The sequence below is a fragment of the Culex pipiens genome, chromosome 2 (assembly GCF_016801865.2).
Source record: "Culex pipiens pallens isolate TS chromosome 2, TS_CPP_V2, whole genome shotgun sequence".
NCBI classification, from domain to species: domain Eukaryota; kingdom Metazoa; phylum Arthropoda; class Insecta; order Diptera; family Culicidae; genus Culex; species Culex pipiens.
In genome coordinates this window covers 55,637,909-55,659,925 of record NC_068938.1, presented here as the reverse complement: position 1 = coordinate 55,659,925, position 22,017 = coordinate 55,637,909, and the positions used below count along the sequence as shown (strand labels likewise).

Sequence of the window (22,017 nt, the reverse complement as noted above, 5' to 3'; positions counted from 1 at the left end):
TCAAACAGGAAGTCCGTAGTTACAGTTCAATAGGGCGAATCTGCGTTTGTAAACAAGCAGTCTATCCCTTTTGCTCAAGTGACAGTTCACGTAAAGTAAGAGGGGGATAGACTGCTTGTTTACAAACGCAGATTCGCCCTATTGAACTGTTGATACGGAAGTCTCCAAATCAAAAGTGCTCCGATTTGGCTCAAATTTGAAGTGGGGGTTCTTTGGCCCAAATAATTAGACCCGTATTTTTTTGGGAGCTATCATTTTTTGAACATAAAAACTGTGTTTTTTTTGTGGCGCCACGTGCGTCGCTAAAATTTTCAATATATCGCAGTTTTAGTGAAAAAGTTGATTTTTACCCGTTTTTGTCGTCTTCCCTTTTCTGAGCGCGGCGCGTCTGAAAACCCAGTATGTATGTTCAAAAAATCATAGCTCCAAATCGTGTTAGTGGATTTTCGCAATTTTTGGATATGTTGTGTGAAATATTGCAAGCAATCAGGAAAAAATATTTTCAGACATGTGCTCTTTGGTCCCGAGACCCTCAAATCAGCAAAAAAAATTTTCATAGGTCCTTTTCAAATATTCAGCAAGTTTATTTTGACCTTAACGTGTTTTTTCTTAAAATCCCAAAACAAAAATGTGATTTTTGCGGAAATCAACAAAAAACGGCATTTTTTGGATTACCCTATTTCGGATACACCCAAAGGAAAAATATATCTCAAAATTTGCAATAGTGGATTTGCTGCAGAAAATGTCACATTTTATAACATTTTTTGCAGCAAGCCTGAAGATCATTTTTGCCCGCGTGTAAACATTTCAGCGATCTGCAGTTCTCACCAACACATATAATGCTGACCCGTCCCCGAGCAACACTCCAAAGATACGAATATGATGGTGCTCTTTCACTCACATTTCATCAAGCGTCCATGGCGCGGTGGTAGCGTGTCGGATCAATAACCAAGAAGTTCTGTTAAGGGGTTTTTTTTTTGTGAAACACAACCAAGAAGCTGTCGGTAATGTCGATAATTATCGGTAACGGGCAAAAATGTCATACCCCTATATCGCAAAAAATGCATGAGGACAGTTTTCATGCAGATTCTGATATACTTTCATGCCGCCATGCATCACAATCATGCGACCGCCGTTTGGGAGTAGGTGCACCCTATTCGCCAAACAAAAAAAAAAACGGGTCTAATTATTTGGGCCAAATAACTCCCACTTGACTCCAGAATGGCTGGGCTTCACTGACTTTGACTACCATGGACAAATGTTAAAAAAAAGTCGACTCTAAATCCTGTAGGACTTTTCAGTTGGATATTTCAGAAAAAAAATAAATCAAATTCGTTGTTGTACCAAAACACTAAATTTATTTGAGTTACGATCAAGTCTCTTCAGGCCACACAATTTTCTCAATCCAATCAATATAACTGGAAACCCTGGTGTAGATTGCCTCAGACTGCCCGATTCCACAGCCCTGCAGGGCAGCCGATGTCAACCCCAAAACGTGGTACGTGCATCCCTTGGGCTCCGTAATCACCTGCACCGGACCTCCGGAGTCACCCTGGCAGGTATCTTTGCCACCGCGTTTGCTCCCGATGCACAGCTGACTGTCCACAACTCCACGTGGAAACTTCTCCATCCTGCCAAACTTTTCGTCACACTGTTCGCGATCCAGGAAGTCCAGCATAACCTTTTGAAGAATGTCGGCCTTATCCCCAGCTGTGTCGTTGAGCCCGAAGCCGGTTGCGATCACCGAGGAAACGTTGAAGGCTGAACCGGTCCAAAGACATGCGGGTCGTATTATTTTGGAGAATTTCACGTTCTGATCCAGCTTGATCAGCGCAATGTCATTGTAGGTGCTTTTAAACCTGTGATCGGGATGCTTGAAAAACTTTTCAATGTTAAAATCAACCTGATTATCGTATTCATCATTTAAGCTATGCTCTCCGAGCCGAATGATTTTCGGATACCCTTTGGCGAAGCAGTGGGCTGCCGTCAGTACAAATCGCTCGCTGATCAGCGATCCTCCGCAATCAAACCTGTAGCCTTCCGGGGCACTTGCATCCGCGTAGCCTAACAGTGCTTGATGAGGGAACTCTCCAGGCTTGGCCGCTTCACCGCCAACGATCAAATCCACCGTCTTGGAACAGTTGAACCGTTGGATCTGGATGGGCCTAGGGTTGATCGTCAACGGGATTATCATAGACGTTTGAATCGTCTTTTTGCGATACTCGGAACATTCTAAAAGCAAACGTAGTTTGTTTCAATATCACACTAATTTCATCAACTAGACAACTCACTTTTCTCCGCTATCCGCTGGCCTAAGACCCATCGAACAGGAAAGAGAGAAAAAAAAATCAAGTAAAATAGATTAGCTGACCTGCGCAACCTTGGAATACGCTAAACACCTTCGAGTTACCTTGAACGAGCAGGCAAAACAGCAGCAGAAGCACCAATCCACAGCGCAGCAGTGCGGCGGACATCGCGAAGCAGACTACCAATAACAACCGGCCCCGACGAGAATATGGTCAAACGTTGACTCTTGTGTGTGCGAATATTCGTGTGGCTCTTGATGAGTTCACGACTCGACGTAAGTCCGCGTTAAACGGTTATAATTGACCACGCGTCGAGGCTACTATTTATAAACGAACGGGGTTAACCCTTGGCTGCAAAGTGCTTTTATTTTTTCTCGAATTAGATCTTTATTTAGCAAATAAAATTGAATCAACTCTTATCTCTTATCAAAACTAACTAGGACTGGGAACAAATTTGTACCCCGGATTTAGTCATCATCCAAAAATCTAATTGCACCGTCATCGGGCTTTACGCCCCACACAACGTCTTCGATCCAATCGATATAGCTGAACACCTTGGTGTAGATCGCAGCAGAGTTCCCCAAGCCACACCCTCCAAGCGAGGTCGATGTCACGCCGAGGATGTGGTACGTGCATCCCTTGGGCTCCGTGATCACCTGCACCGGACCTCCGGAGTCCCCCTGGCAGGTGTCCTTGCCACCGCGAGTGCTTCCAATGCACAGCTGGCTGTCCAGAACACCGCGGGAAAACTTCCTTTCACTGGTAAATGCTTTCTCACAGACTGCATGATCTAGGAAATCAAGTTGCACCTTTTGAAGAACGTCCGCTTTTTCGCCAGCTTAAAGAGTTGGTTCGTTTTGGTACATTTCAATTTAAGAATATCCAGTTTCTAACCTGTCTCGTTGAGTCCAAAGCCGGTAGCAATCACCGACGGAACATCGATTGTTGAGCCTGTCCACAGGCATGCTGGCCGGATCAGCTTGGAGAACCTCACCTCGGTACTTAGCTCAATAAGAGCTATATCGTGGTAGGCCAATCGATGCCTGTAATCCGGATATTTTTTGATGGATTGAATTTCAAAGTCCACCTGATCGTCCCATTCGTTCCGCAAATTGTGCTCGCCAAGTCGAACGATCGTCGGATATCCATTCACGAAGCAATGGGCTGCCGTCAGAATAAAGCGCTCACTGATCAGCGATCCTCCACAATCGAAACGATAACCCTCAGGGCCGTCCGCGTCCGGATATCCCAACAGTGCTTGGTGTGGGAACTCGCCGGGCTTGGCTGCTTCGCCACCAACGATCAGGTCCACCGTTTCGGAGCAGTCAGATCCCGCAAAGGACACTGGTTTGGGCTTCACAGTCAGCGGAATGATCACCGTCTTTTTCGTGCTCAGCTTTTGGTATTCGGAACATTCTGGAACAAAACGATCTTCGAAAAAGTTCGACAAACTTGATAAAATTTTAACTTACTTTGCTCGGCGATTCGTTCCCCTAAAATAAAGAACACAAAAACAAATGACCAACATGTTAACCTCCAAATTTGAACAAAAGCACCTTGAACTACGAGGAAGTACCCCAGCAGGAACAAACTACAGCGAAATGCCGAAATCATCTGTGTGTTATGGCGAGGAAGAAGCTACTGATGGGCCATGATCGCAACATTGTAGCTGGAATCATAAAAGGTGGGCCCAAACTACAGTTCGCGAATGTTCGACACCGGGAACCGGTTTGTTGTTTGGGGATTCCCCATGAACTAACTGGCTTGGAATGGATCGTTGGAGCATCATTTTGAAATTTTTTAGCACATCATCATTTTCGTGGTATCTTGTCGTACGTGCATTTTGGGACAAAGTGAGTTAAAACGCCATTTTGTACAAATCTCGATGCCTCACCTTTTGCCTTTCACAGATCCTCAAATTTCGATTTCAATCCTGAGACATTCAATAAAAAGCAGGAAAACTCCGTGCATTGTTGTCACTTTTCAAATGAAAAAAGGTTCAATCGTGTCGTGCTATCTTGACACACCCTGTAAATTGATGTAAGTGCGACAACTTGCCAAAGGGATTTCAGATCAAAACGCGTTTGACACACGTAGATGACCGTCTTCCGTAAACATGTTTAATTGTAACTCGAGACTCCAGCAACCATATTCAGCCTAACTTTGAGATAGCGTACAGAACGGCCAACCAAACAAAACGATCTTTGCTTTTATCTTTGCAAACATATTTAGATATGGAAACGACAAGTATATCTATTGGGCACCTAACGTTCGATTACGTAAAGCGTTGTCAACCTATATCAAGCAATAAATATCTTAATGGGAAGTGAGCAAGCAAGTTTATATCAACACAATTGCAAAACAAATTCGTTTACAGTATTAGAACTTACGAATTGAACGGAATTCGGACCGAGTCCATAACCTGCCATGCGACAAAATACCCAAGATTGATTGGGTTGAGATGGTTCTTTTACTTTCTTAAACTTATTCTAATCTAAAAATTCAATCTTTCATCAAATACGGCCACCTATTGCCAAGAGTTGACCTTTTGCGCGTTAATAATTGGAATAAATTTATTCGCCTTGCAATTAACATAAAGAAACTGCTATAAAACACCGATGAATTTCATTGCAGCCGCATCAGACCTTTTGAAGCTCTTGTAAAGCAAAAATGGGACGATTCTTCTACAGCTGTCTTCTAGTGACATTCTGTTTCCTGCTGGCTCAGGGCCAACGGATTGCGGTCAAGAGTAAGTTCCCTCGGACACTCGGTAGATCAAATCTAATTTATTTTTCTTTTTTAACAGAATGCATCGAATACCAAGCAGTCAGCACAGCGGAATACTTCGCAACTGGACCAAAGCCCGTTTCGTTGCAAAGCGGCTGCCCGAGATCGGAAAACGACCGCCCACTGCCGGGTGAATTCCCCCATCAGGTTCTGCTCGGCTGGCCCAAACTGGACGACCCGGACCAGTATGACCTGCAGTGTGGTGGAGCGCTGGTCAGCGATCGGTACGTCCTTACGGCAGCTCACTGCCTTAACCGGGAACCCCCGGCGATCGTGAGGCTTGGCGAGCACAGTATCCGATCGGAGGACGCTGGTCAGGTGGACGTGCCCGTTGAGTCCACCGTTGTACATCCCGAATACAGTGCCAGCGCCGTCTACAATGACATCGCGCTGATCAAGCTGAGTGAACCGGTCACTTTCAACCGTTTGGTTCAACCAGCCTGTTTGTGGACGGAGGATGAGCTTAACATGACCGTGATCACGGCCGGATTTGGACTGTACGATATCCTAGGTAACAATCCGGCCCTCCAAAAATGAACCCAACTTACCAAGTTCCACCTTTCAGAGGGTGACGTCATCGACCTGGCGAAAAAGGAGCCCCTGGACGTCCTGAACACTAAGCTGTGCGAAGAACAGCACGCCAACCTGGCCAAGTTCCCCCGCGGAATCATCGACAGCCAGCTGTGCCTGGGGGGTAACCAGCGGAAGGCCGACGTTTGCCTGACCGATTCGGGAGCGCCCGTGCAGGTGCAGACATCGCCGACGACCAGCTGCACCTACCACGTGGTTGGAATCGTTTCGACGCTGGTTTGCGATGCCGTTGAGTCACCGTCGGTTTACACCCGAGTTGCCAGCTACGTCGATTGGATCGAGGCGATTGTTTGGGGGTAATTGGTTGAGACATTTGAGGTCCGAGTCCGGTCTGCAGTAGACTATTGCTTTTCTATTTCGAATTCTTGTTGTTATCTGTTAAAATATCCCATGGTTTACATTTACTCACACACATGCAGCTTCGATATATATTATGATTTTTGAAAAGTAAATCTTATTATTTTGTTATGGTGCTTTTATAACTGTTTAAATAACAATATTATAACTATTTTACCGTCTTGTGCATTCACTGTTTGATATTTCGAGAAAAAAATCCCTAGAAATATAAAATAAACCTACTGTGGCCATTTAATCATTCTTACATCTGTCCAGCATAGGGACCATTCATAAACTACTTGGACACCTTAGGGGGGAGGGTGGGGGGTTTCAGCGATTGTCCACAGTTCACACAAAAAAGATTTGTTTTGTATGGAAATTGTCCACGAGGCGGGGAGGGGGCGGTCTGACAACTCAAAAAAGTGTCCACGTGGATTATGGATGGTCCCAAAAAGATTTTTTTTTTCAAGCAAAAAGCTAAAGTTTGCGACCTGAGTACAGCTTAGGTCCGTAAAACGATGTACATAAAATCATTAAAAAAAACTTGTTCGAGCTTTTCACTTTTATTGCAATGATTAGTGTATTGATCCTTGCACTGTAACTTGGATTTGACCCGCACTTTTCTCTCGCACTTTTAACAACAAAATTTCCAAAAACTAGGCAACCAGCAGTTGTTTATTAACATTTCCAGTCGCAGTTTCCACCAAACTTCGCACTTTAAAATTGCGATTGACAGGTGAGCAACATCGGCTCGCTTTGATCAATTTTTGAGAAAATTAAAATTTCTCATGCCAGTTTGACAAGTCGCAATAGTGCGATTTATAGTAATAATTTAGTGCGAAGTCCAAGTTAGTGAGAATTGCGCAATATTGGGCCGAACAATTTTTATTCAGATTTAACAAAACAAAACGAGTTTAAGAAAAGTAATAGAGTTTTGGATTTTCCGATCATTTAACTAACGTCATGATTCGAATTCCCGGACGCTTCGAAACCCGGACACTTCATCTTGTTTTATCAATTATTCGGATATAAGTTCGCATTATGGATGTCAAAACTGTGTTATTTGATGAATTCCAACATAAACTTTTATTTAAAGTTTGTTTGAACGCTGTAGTTAATGCCAAAACAATTAAATACAATAAAATTATAAGTTTACCAAAAATGCGAAACATTTCACTTGAAATATTTCATAGGCGTTCGAAGCACCGGGAAGGCAAAGCAGAAATTTATGGTTTCGATTTCCTTAAATTCAAGCAAATTTTTATATAAACTATCGATTGTTTTGATGTTAACAGCTTATTTGAGACCTAAAGAATGCCAATCAATTACATTTCAGTCCAAATTTGTGCGATTCATAAGTAAAATCGAGTGTCCGGAATTCGAAGCAAAAGTGTCCGGATTTCGAAACAGCTTTTATCAGTGTCCAGGATTCGAAGCACAACATGTCATTTTAATTTTAAAATTCTGATGAAAAATTGTTAGAAAAGACATATTTTGCATGCATTTTCTTGAAACTGACTGTTTATACTACATCCTGATGATATTTCTACATTTCCAACTTATTACATGATTTTTTGCCAGCTATAACAAAAATGATATGCTACTAAGTGTCCGGATTTCGAATCATGACGTTATTGAATTACCATTCAGCCAAACTTCGACCGAAAGTTAGCGAAAATATCATTTTTCAATCTATTATGTTATGCATATCAAACCCACTGGAAAAAAAACTGTTATTTTGTTCATGATCAAGGGTTTGGTTAAACTTGTTTTATTTAACTTTGTCAATGTTCTTAAAAAAATGATTTCCTCGAGATCAGCTTTAGTCATTATTTAAACTAAAGTAACTAGAAAAACCAACCTTTGTGCAGCAATACAGGGTAAGATTCATGTGTGAAATACATGCACAAAATAATGGAAAAGTGACCGGAAAATTAAAAAAAAAAAGATTCCAAGGAAAATATGATGATTGGATGTATATGATTTGCTTGATAATATATGTATAAAAAAAACTAAGCTAGATAAATTCATTTAAAACTTCTTAAAATTAAATAAGACACACATAAAAATGTAAGAAAAGTTTTTCATAAATGAGAAAATTGAAAATTGTGTAATTCTGTGTTTCAAATTTATTTATTTTTTCATAAAATTATTTTTATTAGGTCCTTTTCGGTGCTGGGACCTGGTTAGGACCGAGTCGGCTTTTATAATTACATTTTACTTAAAGCTAATAGTAATTACAGATAACCTTGTGTGTAAATGTTAGTGGGAGGGGAGCCGAATGTTTCAAATTTAAATCAGGTTTATTTTCAAAGGTACAACAATATTTTCAATATCAATAGAGTTTTATTTGTGAGATCCAGATTCTGAAAACTACTAAAATATCACCTAAGTGCCCATAACTTCTTCAATATTCAATGTTTTAGGTTCATTTGAATGGTATTTCAATTGTTAAACTAATGACTAGTAGACTAGCATAAAAGACCTGGTCATCGGTTTCATCAGAACATCGAATATCCGAATTCCAAAAAATGTACAAAAAGCAGTTAAGTGCTCATAACTTTTGATAGGGTTACCAGATTTATGATTTTTTTACTTATTTGAAAGGTCCTTCAATTATTCAACTAATAAACAGTCGCATGATGGATCCGGACATCATGTTCAATAAAATATTGTCAGATCCGGCCTCCAAAATGTACTTAAAATATCACGTAAGTGCTTATAACTTCTGAAAGGTTAATAGATCTTTAATCTTTTTTGCTAACCGGGAAGGTTTTTCATGAGCCTTTCTAAAAATATATAACAAGACGAGTTATTTTTTTTTAATAAAAACCACAATCTTTACATTCTTCTGAACCCAAAATCGTTTTTTTAAGCATAACTTTTGAAGTACTTTTCTCAACTTCATAATGTTAACTAGGAGCTTTAAGACAGACATACACGCGCACAGAAATTTGCTTAAAATTTGAATCCGAGTCGATATGTATACGTAAAGGTGGGTCTAGGAGGTCGAATGAAAGTAAAGTATTTTTTTGCAATTCCGCTGTTATACTGTCAATCTATCCTGTCTTTCTGGAGAAACGAAACGTCCTACTTTTCCTTACCAAAAATAACAGAATGGAAAATCAATACCTTCAAATACCACTGAAATGATCTTCCGAATAAAATGATTATCCGATTAGACTGATTAAAATGGGTATAATTCTCCTACTTTTCAACAAAGACGACAAACGACTCGAAAATAAGTTCTAAATCAAAAGATATTTGTAATTTTAAAAAGATATTCGAAAAAGTACAAACTAATTTTCATTCAAATAAAAACAAAACAAGAGAAATATTCTCAATAATTGTGATCATTCATGAGAGAATCGCTCAGCAGTGTTTTTTGGCTTCAAAGCCCCAGCGTACTTTGCTAGCTTAACACTGCAAAATTTTAATTCCAAACACGAGGAGACCCAAATTAAAAGGTGTGAAATCCCATTTTCTTTGGATTTCCCAAAATTTGAACTACGTAACAGAAAAAGGGCACAAAAAGTCAACAGTACAATTGGAGGTAACCCGAGTTGAAGTGAGTGCCATAAAAGTACCCATTTCGAGTTCAACATGGCCTGTATCTTACATCAGATTTATATATTAATCATTACTTGATAATCAAACGGATAAACATTCCCGATTAATTTTAGTTTTCTTGCTAACCCTCAAACTGATTTGTAGTTCAATAGAATACTTCGTCGCCGTCGTGCTAAATTGTCGTACGTGCATTTTGGGCCCAATTGAGTTAAGAACGCCATTTTGTGTAGCTCACAATGCCTCACCTTTTGACTTTTACAGATCCCCAAAATTCGTGCTTTCGTTTTTGTTTATTCAAGGTCAAACATTAAAACGCGTTTTTCTCGGAACGTCGAAATGGCGGGTGCGACGTCGACTTGCTACTATTGTCTACCTCTTCATGCTTGCCAATCCGGTTTGAGTATTTTCTCCACTCAGGCTAGCTGTGATATAACTTGAACCGTCGACGTTAGTACGACAGTTTTGTTGCGACTATCAACTTGGCACAGTCTTTCTCACTGGCATTCAGAGAATGCAATTTTCTAGCGGCATAGTGCTAGCGTTGTGCATTTTGTTTGTCCAAGGTAGTTTTTGAATTATAAACAGTATTTCAACTTCCAAGGCACACAAAAAGTTGGAACGGTAACTTCAACTGGCTAGTTCTCGGGCATGACTCGACCAATCGGAATGATTCTTTTTTCCAGTGCGTGGTAAGGATGTTAAGATGATCCTAGAACTTTGCAGAACTCGATTTTTCCAAACCTGTAATTTTTTAGGGTCAAAAACATCGTTCCACCTTTTTTCGTGCGTTTTAAAAAAAATCGCTCAAAATTCCGCGAAGGCAGCGCGATAAAAAAATTGAAAAGATGTTTTGATCGCAAAAATTATAGATATGATCAAACCGAGTTTTGCAAAATTTTAGGATCATATAGACATTCTTTCTAATCACAGGAATCTAGAATCGTACCGATTGGTTGAGTTATGCCCGAGAGCCAGCGAATTGATTTTAGCGTTTTAGCGTTGTGCGTTCCAGCGTTAAAAAGCTTTAAACATTCTTCTTTTTTTTAAGGGCAAAACATCGCAAAGGAAAGTATGTAATATTAGCATTGAACTATGCAGACTTTTAACTGTTCCATTTTCAACAGAATGCTCCAAGTATCTAGACTTGACAAAACAAAAAGCATCGATTTTGTTTCTTTCGGCAATCCCAAAAGTTGAAAAAGTGGAGAGCTCATTATGCTCAAAAACCGTCGATTTGATCGTAGGTGGGGAGGATGCGAAACCTGGCGAGTTTCCCCATCAGGCCGTTTTAGGTTGGTCTCGGAAAGATAACAAAGAGGAGTACGATTTTCCCTGTGGCGGATCGCTGATTAGCGATCGGTTCGTGCTGACCGCTGCACATTGCCTTAAGAGGGGACGTCCTGAAATCGTGCGTCTTGGGGTGAACGATATATCCGACGAGTATGAAAATTTTGTTGAAATTGATGTTGAGCAAGCTATCAGACATCCAAGTCATAATCACAAAAGAAGCTACCATGATATTGCGTTGGTCAAGATGGCAAAACCGGTCATTTTTTCAAAGATCATCAGACCGGCTTGTTTGTGGACTGAATCCCAGAAAAATGTAACGTCTGTCATTGCTACAGGATTTGGACTGACAACAAACAGTAAGATGAATATTCATGCATTCGTTTAGAACCTGCATCTAATCATTTTGATTCTAGATGGTTTTCCCTCAAAAATCTTGCAAAAAGTCTCGCTGGACATCCTCGACAAAGCTCATTGTGCCCAATACAACGACAGAAGTAAATTCAACCGAAACATCGCTGACGAGCAGTTGTGCATTGGCAGCTTGGCTGGACGTAAAGATACCTGCTCAGGAGATTCCGGAAGCCCAGTGCAGGTGCTTCTGAATGACAAGGATTGCGTTTACCACGTGTTGGGCGTGACCTCGGTGGGAAAGGCGTGTGGGATTGGAATGTCCAGCGCGATTTACACCTTCGTGGCACCGTACGTCAGATGGATCGAGCAAACAGTTTGGGGACAGTGAAGAATTATAATTATGTTGACGTTCAATAAAGATTTCCGTAGAGTGTGCTAATGCAGACGATAAATTTGTTTGGTTATCCATCAGAATTTTAAACGATCGATTCAAATTTAACAAAGTCGCTGTGTCTAAAAGACGTTGCATGGTATAAAAGTCGTCGAAGAGATTTTTCGAATATATGGCTTAAAAGTTAAATTTGAAGATGAACCAACTAAACGACGAAATTACCAAAAACCTTTCGCAAGAATCGATCCTCATGAGAAAAAAAATCATAAAAGTCTCTTTATTGACCATCGGTAAAAAAAATGAGAAAACAGGGGTTTGGCAAATTTTGATGGATTTTGAACATTTCTATATATATTAGGGTGGCTTGAAGTTGTATGGGAAAAATACAAAATGAACTAATTCAATCAGAACAGACATTTTCCGGTCCCATTTGGGCCGCCAAACAACCCCCCAAAATTTGGGAGCGGTTCAAATTAGTATGGAAATTTGTTTGGGAAAACCCTCTTTTTACATTTTGATTTTTATAATTTTCATTTTTCTTTCAATTAAAAAACTAACACCGTAGAAGCATAGCCCTGAATGTCCTCTAAAACTTTCCTGAAGAAAGTATGGTCCTATCTTGCTTCTGGAAAAAGATACAGTGTTTTTAAAAGAGGTGTTGACGCCGCTGCTAGGCAACACCGCTAAACGCACCGCGTCGAGTCCTACAGAGAAGTGAGGAAGTAAACAATACCCGAGAAACGACCGCTCCGGCTGACAGTGGTGACAGTGACGGACCGGCGGAAGTGATTTGAACACACACACTCACACACACACACACATCATATCTTTAGAACGAAGCAGCAGTGAAACCGCGAGTAGTTCACGATTCTTTAATTTTGTAATTTCCCTACATTTTCGGGCCGATTGCCTTTGATTTGCTTATTTCCCGTTTCGCAAACGTGAGTTGATTAATTATACTTAAATTGCCGCTTGAATTTATTTGTATTTAATGATACAGGTACACGGAGATTGTAGGAGATAAATGAGATTTGTTTGGCCGATCTGGTTAGGAAGAAAAACCAACTAATGTAAGTCGTTACTACTAAAATGAAGTTCTTTCCTAACACTTATCCAATAAATTTCAGTTTTGAGCACGACTCAACCTCTGCTACAAAAAGTTTTTCTATTCGGCCACAACAAGAGGCATTTCAAAATAAGTGCTGTAAATTATATTTCTTGCCAACACTGCCAGTACTTTGGTAGATATTTCGAAATCATACTTTTAAACCTAATAAGGCAGCAACCTAGCAAAATGGTGTCTTAGGAAAAGTTGTTGTATATGAATGTGGCTTTTATTTAAAATTATTGACATGCAGGGTGACACACCTACAGGGTGTCAACCAAGCCCTAACTTCTACTGGTGACCTTTTAAAGCGTTGGTGTCTTAGGAAAAGTTGTTAAGCTACTTATTCCAAGAAATTTCAACATGGTTGGAAGACAGGGTGGCACATCTACAGGGTGTCAACCCATTTCTAGCTTCTATTTAAGACCTTTCTGATCACTGTAAAGTGGGCGAAAAAGAGTGTAAATCGCAAATTAGACCTGCCACGCAAAAGGAGGCTGATCAAAAAATCGTGAAAAGTCAGTCGCATGATTAAAAACAGTTTCCATACAAATTTGAATCGCTTTGCCGAAAGCCGGGTCAAATCCAAACGCTCTCAAATTTTGAGGGGTTGTTTGGGGGCCCAAATGGGACCGGAAAATGCCTGTTCTATTAAATCGATCATGCCGAGCCACCCTAATATATGGGTCATTCCATCTGAAGCGGAACAGCATTTGAAAATTACCATCTCCGATTCTGCTCAAATTTGGCAGAGCTGTTGAGACTATCAAAACATGCAAAAATCCCGAATGTCATCCAAATCGGACCACCCCCTCCATTTTTGTACCCTCCCAAAAAATCGACTTTTTGGCGATTTTTGAGCGAAACCCCTATCTTCAAACGACGATATCTCAAGAACCACAAATCTTAGAGGGTCGGTCTTAGACTCAATTTTGAAGGAAATTGGACGTAGAATCCATTTCAAAATTCAAAATCAAAATTTAGATTAAAATATTTTTTCTATCTATATTGCGCAATTGAAAACTTTAAATGGCCGTATCTCAAAACAGCCCTATTTATTTTTTTAAATTTGACCTCACCATCGTATTCCCCGTCCAATTTTACATAAGAATCACTTATCGACAGAGAGGAATATGTTTCGTTCCAGAGATATCGAATTTTAAAGTTTTAAGTATTTGAGATTACCTGTATTTGCTTTATTTGCCGCATATGCTAGAAGCACTCGGGCGCGCTGATCAATAACTGCTACCGTCAGTGGGGGTGACATTGGGTCTGGGGGGTGAGATTGGGTCAAAGTGATTTTTTACGGATTTTACCATTTCTCATGTTCTTCTCAATGAAAATGAATTCTGTTGAAAGGGTTGTGAATCATCATGAATAAAACTCTCGTGAATCATGATTAAGGAGGAGGATTTCTGGAAAGTATAAAACTGAAAAATTTAAGAAAATCACAAAGATTAATCTGATTTATTATCTGATTAAGATCAAATTCAATGGTGTTGATTTCGACACCGTCCGAACAATATTTTTTTTTGTTTGTCAACCATTTCGAAATCTTGGAAGACGATACAGCTTCAAAATTGAGTATAAGACCGACCCTCTAAGATTTGTGGTTCCTGAGTTATCGTCGTTTGAAGATAGGGTTTTCGCTCAAAAATCGCTAAAAAGTCGATTTTTTGGGAGGGTACAACAATGGAGGGGGTGGTCCGATTTGAATGAAATTCGGGATTTTTGCATGTTTTAATAGTCTCAACAGCTCTGCCAAATTTGAGCAGAATCGGAGATGGTAATTTTCAAAATTTGCATTTTTTCTTGCACACTTCAGGTGGAATGACCCATATATGACATTATGTTTTAGTCTAGAAAATGTGTTTTCTTCTTAAAATGTTTTATTTCTAGTACGGTTCGAATATATGATTTTTTATGAGGGATTTATAATCTTGCCTTTACATTTAAACAATTCTCACAAAAAATGAGCAAAAAATTGTGGTTCACCTTCACCTTTGACTTTTAAACATAAAAATAAAAAAATATAGTAACAGTATCTTTGAGAAATACCAATACATCAATAAGCAAAAACTCAAATACTTGAATATATTACTCCCTTCTCAAATTTCACTTACAATTATCTCGATATACTCAAAAATGGCTTACCGTCAACTGGGGCGAATTGGGACAACAGTTTTAACTATGTTAAAGCATAATATTTTGATTTTTCTGATTGGTTTCGGATAGAACAGACTCAACCCAACAAAATGTGTAAATCCATTTCCAAATTTAAAACCTTTAAGTGCTCTAAACGCTGCTGTCCCTATTGAGACTGTAGTCCCGATTTGCCCCAGATGACGGTATATTACCCTAGCATAACATGTCTACAAAGTTTCGTTGAGATCGTTGAAAGACAAGTAAAAAGCACCTGAACCTTGGTTTTGTGCTGGAATTGTTCAGGGTGCTTTTCATTTAAAAAGTATTTTTAATTGGTAGAAATATTTTATTTTTTTTGAAAAATTGCCTTAAAAATCTTCATATTTGAAAACGGTATTTTTTGAAAATGATTTGTCTTTTCAACCGTACAATTTGCATCCAAAAACATATTTTTTTGGCAATGTTTACTTTTTCAAAAAATCATGTTTTCGGTATGTGGTTCTACACTATCCTCAGCTGTAGTGCAATTTTAAATCCCCTTAACTATATTTTTTTCTCAAAATTAAAGAATTGTTTGCACATTTTGTCAAAAAGTCAAATTAAACAAAAAGTTTTTTTTTTCGTAAATCTAATTTTTCTGAAAAGTGATGATAACAACTTTGCCGAAGACTCAAAATCGATCAGAAAATGCATTTCTTATGTTATAGATTATTTGACATAGTGAATTCACGGACATAATTTCATCAAAATCAAAAAAATAACAAATAACTGTGTCATTTTGCGCTTTTGTTTTTTAATGGAAATGTACTGCCCCTGTTCGCATAAATGTCCTATATGCATTTTTATCACTTTTGAGTAATTGATGCAGTTTGGTTAAAAATCGTGTGCTTTTTCAAAAAAATCAAACATATTCAGTACTTTGTTCCAGAAATCTGGTGAAAATACAGTTTTTCCGTGAAAACTCAACACGTATCCTTTTGTGTGGGACAAACTTGATCTGCATTTTTCTCAACAAAATATTTTTAAAATTTAAAGTTCTTCGTGTGCCATTGGGAGATCTCCAACGATTTAAACGAAAGTTTCCGCATATGTTCAATGGATTGAAAAGCATGATTGGCAGTCGGAAGAATAGAGCTGCTTTACCTAAATAAACGTTTAGATTGAATTTGTATTATTGGATTCCTCGAAAAAACACCGTTTGTCTTTGGAAACTGCAAGATCTATACATAGTACAAAAAATAATTTATTTTCACTTCTCTACCCCTTCCATGATCGGCCACACGATCCGTTCGATCCAGTCGCGGTACGCCGCAACCCGGGTGCACACCGCCGCCGAGTTGCCTACACCGCAGGCCGTTCCACTCGAGGAAAGTGCCACCACGTGGGCCATACAGCCGCTGCCCTCGGTTCGCACAACCAGCGGACCTCCGGAATCGCCTCGGCAAGCATCGCTGCGGTGGGCGACACTTCCCACGCACAGCTGATCACTCGCGATGCCTCGGAACAGCTTTCGATCACCGCTGAACTGGGCCTGGCAGGATTGTTTGTCCAGCAGGTCGAGGCTGGTTTTTTGCATCGTTTTTGAAGGTCCATTTTCTGGAAATGAGACTTGATTTAGGAACAACAAGATTCTACCATGGTTCGCTTTACCTTCTGGGTTGGTTGTGCTAAAACCCGATGAAATCACCGTCGAGTCATTTAATTCCAGTTCCGTCCACACACATGCGGGTCGAATCCGATAGCTAAAAGCACTTTATCAGTGCGATGTCGTGATAGGATTTGTCCATTCTGTGCTTTTCATGCCTCTTAACAGACTCGACTCGAAAGTCCGTCTGATTGTTGAAATCGGCATCACTGCTTTTACTACCAAGTCTGACCACATCCGGACGTCCCTTCTTGAGACAGTGCGCTGCCGTCAGTACGAATCGTTCACTGATCAGTGCTCCTCCACAGCGGAAGTTGAGTCGGTCCGTCGTACTGTTCGCACGGAACCATCCGAGCAATGCGTAGTGTGGAAACTCTCCGGATTGTGCCGATTTAGCTGCCTGGGGTGTGCCATCCGAGCAGGTGGTGTACCTTATCAGAGGCTTCGTCACTAACCGTAGCTGACGGTATTCGGAGCATTCTGAAAGCAAAATTTGTATTATTTCATATTTATTAAATTTTTACAGAAGCAAATCTACTTTTTTCAGCTATGCCACTCGCTAGTAGAACGCAAATACACCAGCTAAGCACGGACAAATGTAAAATAGAACGAATTGAAGCGCTCATTGTTCGGACAGCAAACAGCAAATGAACCAACCAACTGTAGGCCGGTGTCTACGCTGAAACAACCACATTGCAAAATGGTAACCTTTGAACTCCTGACTTGAAATGTCAAGAAGTATTTTTGGCGACATAAAGGATGGGTTGAAATTGAATATTTTTATCAATGTTTATAGATTCGGCATTACAGAAAACAAAATAAATAAGGGAACTCAAACTTTTCCTCGCCAAATATAATTTTTTCGGTTTTGAGAAGCGACCTCGGGAGCAACTTTTGTTCTACAAAAAACTTGAAAAAAACCGGAATCTTTCGGACAAAATTTAACTTTGAATGGCTATTATTTGAAAACGGTGCACGTAATCAAAACAATTGTGAAGTTTTTTTCGATTGCAAACGATTTTACATGAAAAAACGTTACTTAATCCACCTTTAGGTGGTTGGTGCCTTCCTCACATTCATAAAGTCAATACATTCAGTAAAAATAGCAACATTCCCCCTTAACATGTTTAACAACAACTTATTACTTTAACAACTTTATTACTGATTTCTTTTGATAGGGTTCGCAGACCTTCAATATTTCGGGCTCATCGGCAAGGTCTAATAAAAACCTATCCAACGATAGTTCGCATGGAAGATTCAGACAATATTTCTATCACAATATCTGAGATCCAGCCTCCAAAAAGTGTATAAATAACACTTAAGTGCTAATAACTTTTGATAGGGTTATTTTTTTGATTTTGGAAAAGTCTTTTCAATACCTTTCTGAAAATGTGTAACATGATAAGTTTTCTTGCAAAAACCACCCTTTTTACAATCTTCCGGACATACGCCATAATCGTTTTTTAGGATAACTTTTGAAGTACTTAAGAGGCAGTATTTGTAGATTCTGCTCGGTTTGTTCTAGAGGTCGTATCGAGGTTCTCCGATTTGGATGAAACTTTCAGGGTTTGTTTGTCTATACATGAGATGAACTCATGCCAAATATGAGGCCTCTACGACAAAGGGAAGTGGGGTAAAACGGGCTTTGAAGTTTGGGGTCCAAAAAACATGAAAAATCTTAAAATTGCTCGCATTTCCGTAAAACTTCATCAATTCCAACTCTCTTAGATGCATTCGAATGGACTTTTGAAGCCCTTCAAAATGTGCTATAGACATCCAGGATTGGTTTGACTTTTTCTCATAGCTTTTGCAAATTACTGTTAAAAATGGATTTTTTTAAAACCTTAATAACTTTTGGCAACAGCCTCCAACACCCATACTCCCATAGGTCAAAAGTTAGGGAATTTCATGGACTATAAGCCTATGGTATTAACTTTTTGGCCAATCGCAGTTTTTCTCATAGTTTTACGATTTTTCTAGAACAAACATTTTTCAACGTTAGTTTTTGCCCTGTAGGCCAAGAAGACGGCACTTTTTGGTCTCAATTTTGTCATATTCGAAATCCTCGGACAATTTCACGTAAGTTAGAAGTATTGGAGTTGTAATTTTGATTTAAAAAATAATTAAATAAAACATTTTTGAAAAAAAGAAATAGATCTTATTTACTCTATGATCAATACGTCAAATGCTGTATCAAGTAGGCGAAAACTTGTTTTACCCCTAATCCGACAAAATGCTAAATAATATTTTAATTAATTCTAAATGGCATTTTTTCCAATCAAATTCAAAATTCCAACACCTCAATCTAATGTAAAATTTTCTGAGGATTCCGAATATGTCAAAATTGAGACCAAAAAGTGCCGCTATGGAGGCCTACAGGGCAAAAACTAACGTTGTAAAATGTTTGTTCTAGAAAAATCGTAAAACTATGAGAAAAACTGCGATTGGCCAAAAAGTTAATACCATAGGCTTATAGTCCATGAAATTCCCTAACTTTTGACCTATGGGAGTATGGGTGTTGGAGGCTGTTGCCAAAAGTTATTAAGGTTTTAAAAAAATCCATTTTTAACAGTAATTTGCAAAAGCTATGAGATAAAGTCAAACCAATCCTGGATGTCTATAGCACATTTTGAAGGGCTTCAAAAGTCCATTCGAATGCATCTAAGAGAGTTGGAATTGATGAAGTTTAACGGAAATGCGAGCAATTTTAATATTTTTCATGTTTTTTGGACCTCAAACTTCAATGCCCGTTTTACCCCACTTCCCTTTGTCGTAGAGGGCTCATATTTGGCATGAGTTCATCTCATGTATAGACAAACAAACCCTGAAAGTTTCATCCAAATCGGAGCACAACGATACGACCTGTTTCACATCGGTGAAAAACTCGCTCTTAACTAAACTTGCTAATTTTAAATAGAGACCTATGGGACCCCAAGACGGATCGAATGAGACTAATACGGTCAAAATCCGTTCATCCAGTCCGGAAATAATCGAGTGAAAAATTTTGTCCACCACACATCCACACAGACATTTGCTCAGAACATGATTCTGAGTCGATATGTATACGTGAAGGTGGGTCTACGAGGTCAAATTAATAAGATCATTTTTCGAGTGATTTTATAGCCTTTCCTCAGTAAGGTGAGGAAGGCAAAAAGTGTGGCGTATTTTCAGTGAAGGGCGAATCAAATTGGATTATTCAAAAATTGGTTCTTTTTGGTTCTGAAAAAAGGATTTTTATTCAGAAAAATATATTTATATTTAAAAAGCTATACAAATTATTTGAATGCTATTTACACATATTTTGGTTGAAAACAAGATCATTTTATTATTGTAATTTGTTGTTTTATTGGTCAAGGAATATTATTAATTTTCATTTAACTGGAAACTATTGCTGGCAAAATTGTTTGCAGATATTGAAGTATGTGTGAAAAGGGCTTGTCACAATAAGGCAAATTGAAAAAAAGAGCTTGAATTAGAGATACACTCAAAATTAGAACTGAAAGTCAAGGAAGGTACTAGCCGGAAATTTACGTTTAATGTTCACATTTACATTTGATTCATCAGTAACGGGACATCGGAACACGATCAACAGCACCAGTCGGAGGAGACTGAGACAGAGCGTCATCAGGATGGCATCGTCGACGGTCGCCATCAGGCCCAGCTGGACCTGCCTCAACACCGTGCACACCACATTCAGGTGCAGCAGCATACCTTTGATCACGTCGCACGCCCTCAGCATCAAATACTGCAGGTTCAAGACCCACGCCGACAGACAATCGCAGCCAAACTCAACCCGGATACTGCTCAGGTGCAAAAACATCAACACCGTTGCCTGCTGAACCGCGCCAAAGACTTCCGCTCAACTGTGCCGCATCTGCCCTTCAGCCGGACCCAATCGTGGATGTCGTTCAGACTGACGTGCTTAAGCCGCGTGTTGGTCAACTGGCCAGAGTCGATCCGGGTGAGCCGTTCCGCGTGATGCACCGACAAAATCTCCAGCGAGGACATCCTCCTCTTCCATTGGTCTAACCGTAACGGTCAGGGATGTCAGATTTCGACCAAATTAGCACAGCTCATTCCTAGTAGCACCGCATCCGTCGCCTCAATTCCAGAATACCACGTTGAAACTGCGTCAGCGCATCAAACAGCCCGAGCAGCGAATCCTGGGTGGCCGCCACGGTCTGGTCCATGTCCTAAAATCGTCCGGTTCGAGCTGGTCAAAAAGCTTTAAATTGGGACAGATTGGACCTACCTGGCGATTCGCGAAGCTGGGTCAGCTGAGGAAATACAAAAGTTCTACGATGCGCACGCACGACAATCGAACCCGGGCCAAATCAGGCAGCGCCCAAATTAAGAAAAACTCCGTCGTCTCGGAACGATTTTTTTACGCGATAAATATAAACAAACTTTGACAAACATTTCAATGGGAAGTGATGCCAGTTCCGCAAACATAAATTGAACAGCGCAAGCACCACAAACACCGTTTCCCCGAAAATGGTGTGGAGAGTAATTATTATTCGTTTACATTTTTACTTTTATTAAGTTATCAACTTAGTTAATAAGTCGAAGTGTTAAGTGTCTTATTAGTTTTTTATTTACTTAAAAGTTCATGTAATCGAGACATGACGACGATTTGTTTCATAATCTATACAGAACTTTTCAAGAAGAGATGCAGACTCTCATTTGAAACAATGTGGCAACCGGGCGATACGCATGCTGCGCGACTCTCGCGCGTAAGAAAAATGATCCGGCCTTTGAGGTTATGCAAAAATCACCCTTTTTTGTAGCTACAAAAAAACTTTTTCGTGTCATAACTTTAAAAGTACTTCACTAAACAGAATAAAATTTAATAGGGTCTTAGGGGACCCCAAAACGAACAGAATAAGGCGGATCCGGCCAAAATCGGTTCAGCCAGTTCTGAGATAATCGTGTGGAAAAAAAATCATGTCTACACACATCCCCACAGACATTTGTAGAGAATTTGATTCTGAGTCGATAGGTATACGTGAAGGTATATCTAGGAGGTGTATTTAAGAAGTTCATTTTTCGAGTGATTTTATAGCCTTGCCTCAGTGAGGTGAGGAAGGCAAAAATGAAGTCAACAAATTTTAAGTACGAGATTTATAATAAAAAATAAAACAAAAAAAATGGTCGAAATCGGCCGATTTTGTAGAGACTTGCTCAGTTGAAAAATATGTTAAGTGATTGTGAAATTTCGTTGTACAGTATCGTAAAAAGTTTTTGATTTTCCAAACAAAAATAGAATTGATAAATAAAAACAACTGTGCTGTGCACTAAACGAAAAACAACACTTTTGTTATTAAATTTTTAAGGCTGGTACAAATATTTTAAAAAGTTTTTGTATAATTTTTTTATGAAATTTTCTACTCATTTTTATAAAAATAAATGTCGAAACTCACATAATCTATGGGAAATTCTCTACCAACTCACACGAAATCGGGAAAAGTTGCCCCGACCCCTCTTCGATTTACGTGAAACT

General features: G+C 39.4%; 4 protein-coding genes and 1 pseudogene across 4 annotated transcripts; 2 read left to right on the top strand and 3 right to left on the bottom strand.

Annotated features, from left to right (window-relative positions):
• Positions 1 to 1,335: 1,335 nt before the first annotated feature.
• LOC120430747 (serine protease snake-like) lies at positions 1,336 to 2,609 on the bottom strand. The gene is made up of 3 exons (XM_039595852.2): positions 2,411 to 2,609; positions 2,292 to 2,312; positions 1,336 to 2,232 (listed from the first exon to the last, which is right to left on the bottom strand). Exons 1-3 carry the CDS (start codon positions 2,472 to 2,474, stop codon positions 1,373 to 1,375), a joined length of 945 nt encoding a protein of 314 aa, XP_039451786.1. The 5' UTR covers positions 2,475 to 2,609; the 3' UTR covers positions 1,336 to 1,372.
• Positions 2,610 to 2,640: 31 nt separating this feature from the next.
• LOC120430746 (serine protease snake-like) lies at positions 2,641 to 3,990 on the bottom strand. The gene is made up of 4 exons (XM_039595851.2): positions 3,863 to 3,990; positions 3,779 to 3,799; positions 3,201 to 3,722; positions 2,641 to 3,144 (listed from the first exon to the last, which is right to left on the bottom strand). The coding sequence occupies exons 1-4, from the start codon at positions 3,918 to 3,920 to the stop codon at positions 2,774 to 2,776; spliced, it is 972 nt and encodes a 323-aa protein (XP_039451785.1). The 5' UTR covers positions 3,921 to 3,990; the 3' UTR covers positions 2,641 to 2,773.
• A 950-nt stretch (positions 3,991 to 4,940) lies between these two features.
• Positions 4,941 to 6,152, top strand: LOC120430743 (serine protease snake-like). The gene is made up of 3 exons (XM_039595850.2): positions 4,941 to 5,055; positions 5,113 to 5,604; positions 5,659 to 6,152. The coding sequence occupies exons 1-3, from the start codon at positions 4,977 to 4,979 to the stop codon at positions 5,982 to 5,984; spliced, it is 897 nt and encodes a 298-aa protein (XP_039451784.1). The 5' UTR covers positions 4,941 to 4,976; the 3' UTR covers positions 5,985 to 6,152.
• Positions 6,153 to 10,036: 3,884 nt separating this feature from the next.
• LOC120430742 (serine protease snake-like) lies at positions 10,037 to 11,674 on the top strand. Its single transcript, XM_039595849.2, has 4 exons — positions 10,037 to 10,153; positions 10,639 to 10,659; positions 10,715 to 11,236; positions 11,294 to 11,674. The coding sequence occupies exons 1-4, from the start codon at positions 10,102 to 10,104 to the stop codon at positions 11,617 to 11,619; spliced, it is 921 nt and encodes a 306-aa protein (XP_039451783.1). The 5' UTR covers positions 10,037 to 10,101; the 3' UTR covers positions 11,620 to 11,674.
• A 4,419-nt stretch (positions 11,675 to 16,093) lies between these two features.
• On the bottom strand, positions 16,094 to 17,224 carry LOC120430745 (serine protease snake-like; annotated as a pseudogene).
• Positions 17,225 to 22,017: the final 4,793 nt, after the last annotated feature.

Excerpts from the sequence above, each read along its gene's own strand:
- LOC120430743 (XM_039595850.2), top strand. The coding sequence starts at position 4,977 with ATGGGACGATTCTTCTACAGCTGTCTTCTAGTGACATTCTGTTTCCTG. Across the intron at positions 5,056-5,112 it reads CCAACGGATTGCGGTCAAGA|AATGCATCGAATACCAAGCA; the intron begins GTAAGTTCCCTC and ends CTTTTTTAACAG. Across the intron at positions 5,605-5,658 it reads TGGACTGTACGATATCCTAG|AGGGTGACGTCATCGACCTG; the intron begins GTAACAATCCGG and ends TCCACCTTTCAG.
- LOC120430742 (XM_039595849.2), top strand. The coding sequence starts at position 10,102 with ATGCAATTTTCTAGCGGCATAGTGCTAGCGTTGTGCATTTTGTTTGTC. Across the intron at positions 10,154-10,638 it reads GTGCATTTTGTTTGTCCAAG|GGCAAAACATCGCAAAGGAA; the intron begins GTAGTTTTTGAA and ends CTTTTTTTTAAG. Across the intron at positions 10,660-10,714 it reads GCAAAACATCGCAAAGGAAA|AATGCTCCAAGTATCTAGAC; the intron begins GTATGTAATATT and ends CATTTTCAACAG.
- LOC120430747 (XM_039595852.2), bottom strand. The coding sequence starts at position 2,474 with ATGTCCGCCGCACTGCTGCGCTGTGGATTGGTGCTTCTGCTGCTGTTT. Across the intron at positions 2,313-2,410 it reads GTTTTGCCTGCTCGTTCAAG|GCCAGCGGATAGCGGAGAAA; the intron begins GTAACTCGAAGG and ends GATGGGTCTTAG. Across the intron at positions 2,233-2,291 it reads CCAGCGGATAGCGGAGAAAA|AATGTTCCGAGTATCGCAAA; the intron begins GTGAGTTGTCTA and ends GTTTGCTTTTAG.
- LOC120430746 (XM_039595851.2), bottom strand. The coding sequence starts at position 3,920 with ATGATTTCGGCATTTCGCTGTAGTTTGTTCCTGCTGGGGTACTTCCTC. Across the intron at positions 3,800-3,862 it reads GTACTTCCTCGTAGTTCAAG|GGGAACGAATCGCCGAGCAA; the intron begins GTGCTTTTGTTC and ends TCTTTATTTTAG. Across the intron at positions 3,145-3,200 it reads CTTTGGACTCAACGAGACAG|CTGGCGAAAAAGCGGACGTT; the intron begins GTTAGAAACTGG and ends CAACTCTTTAAG.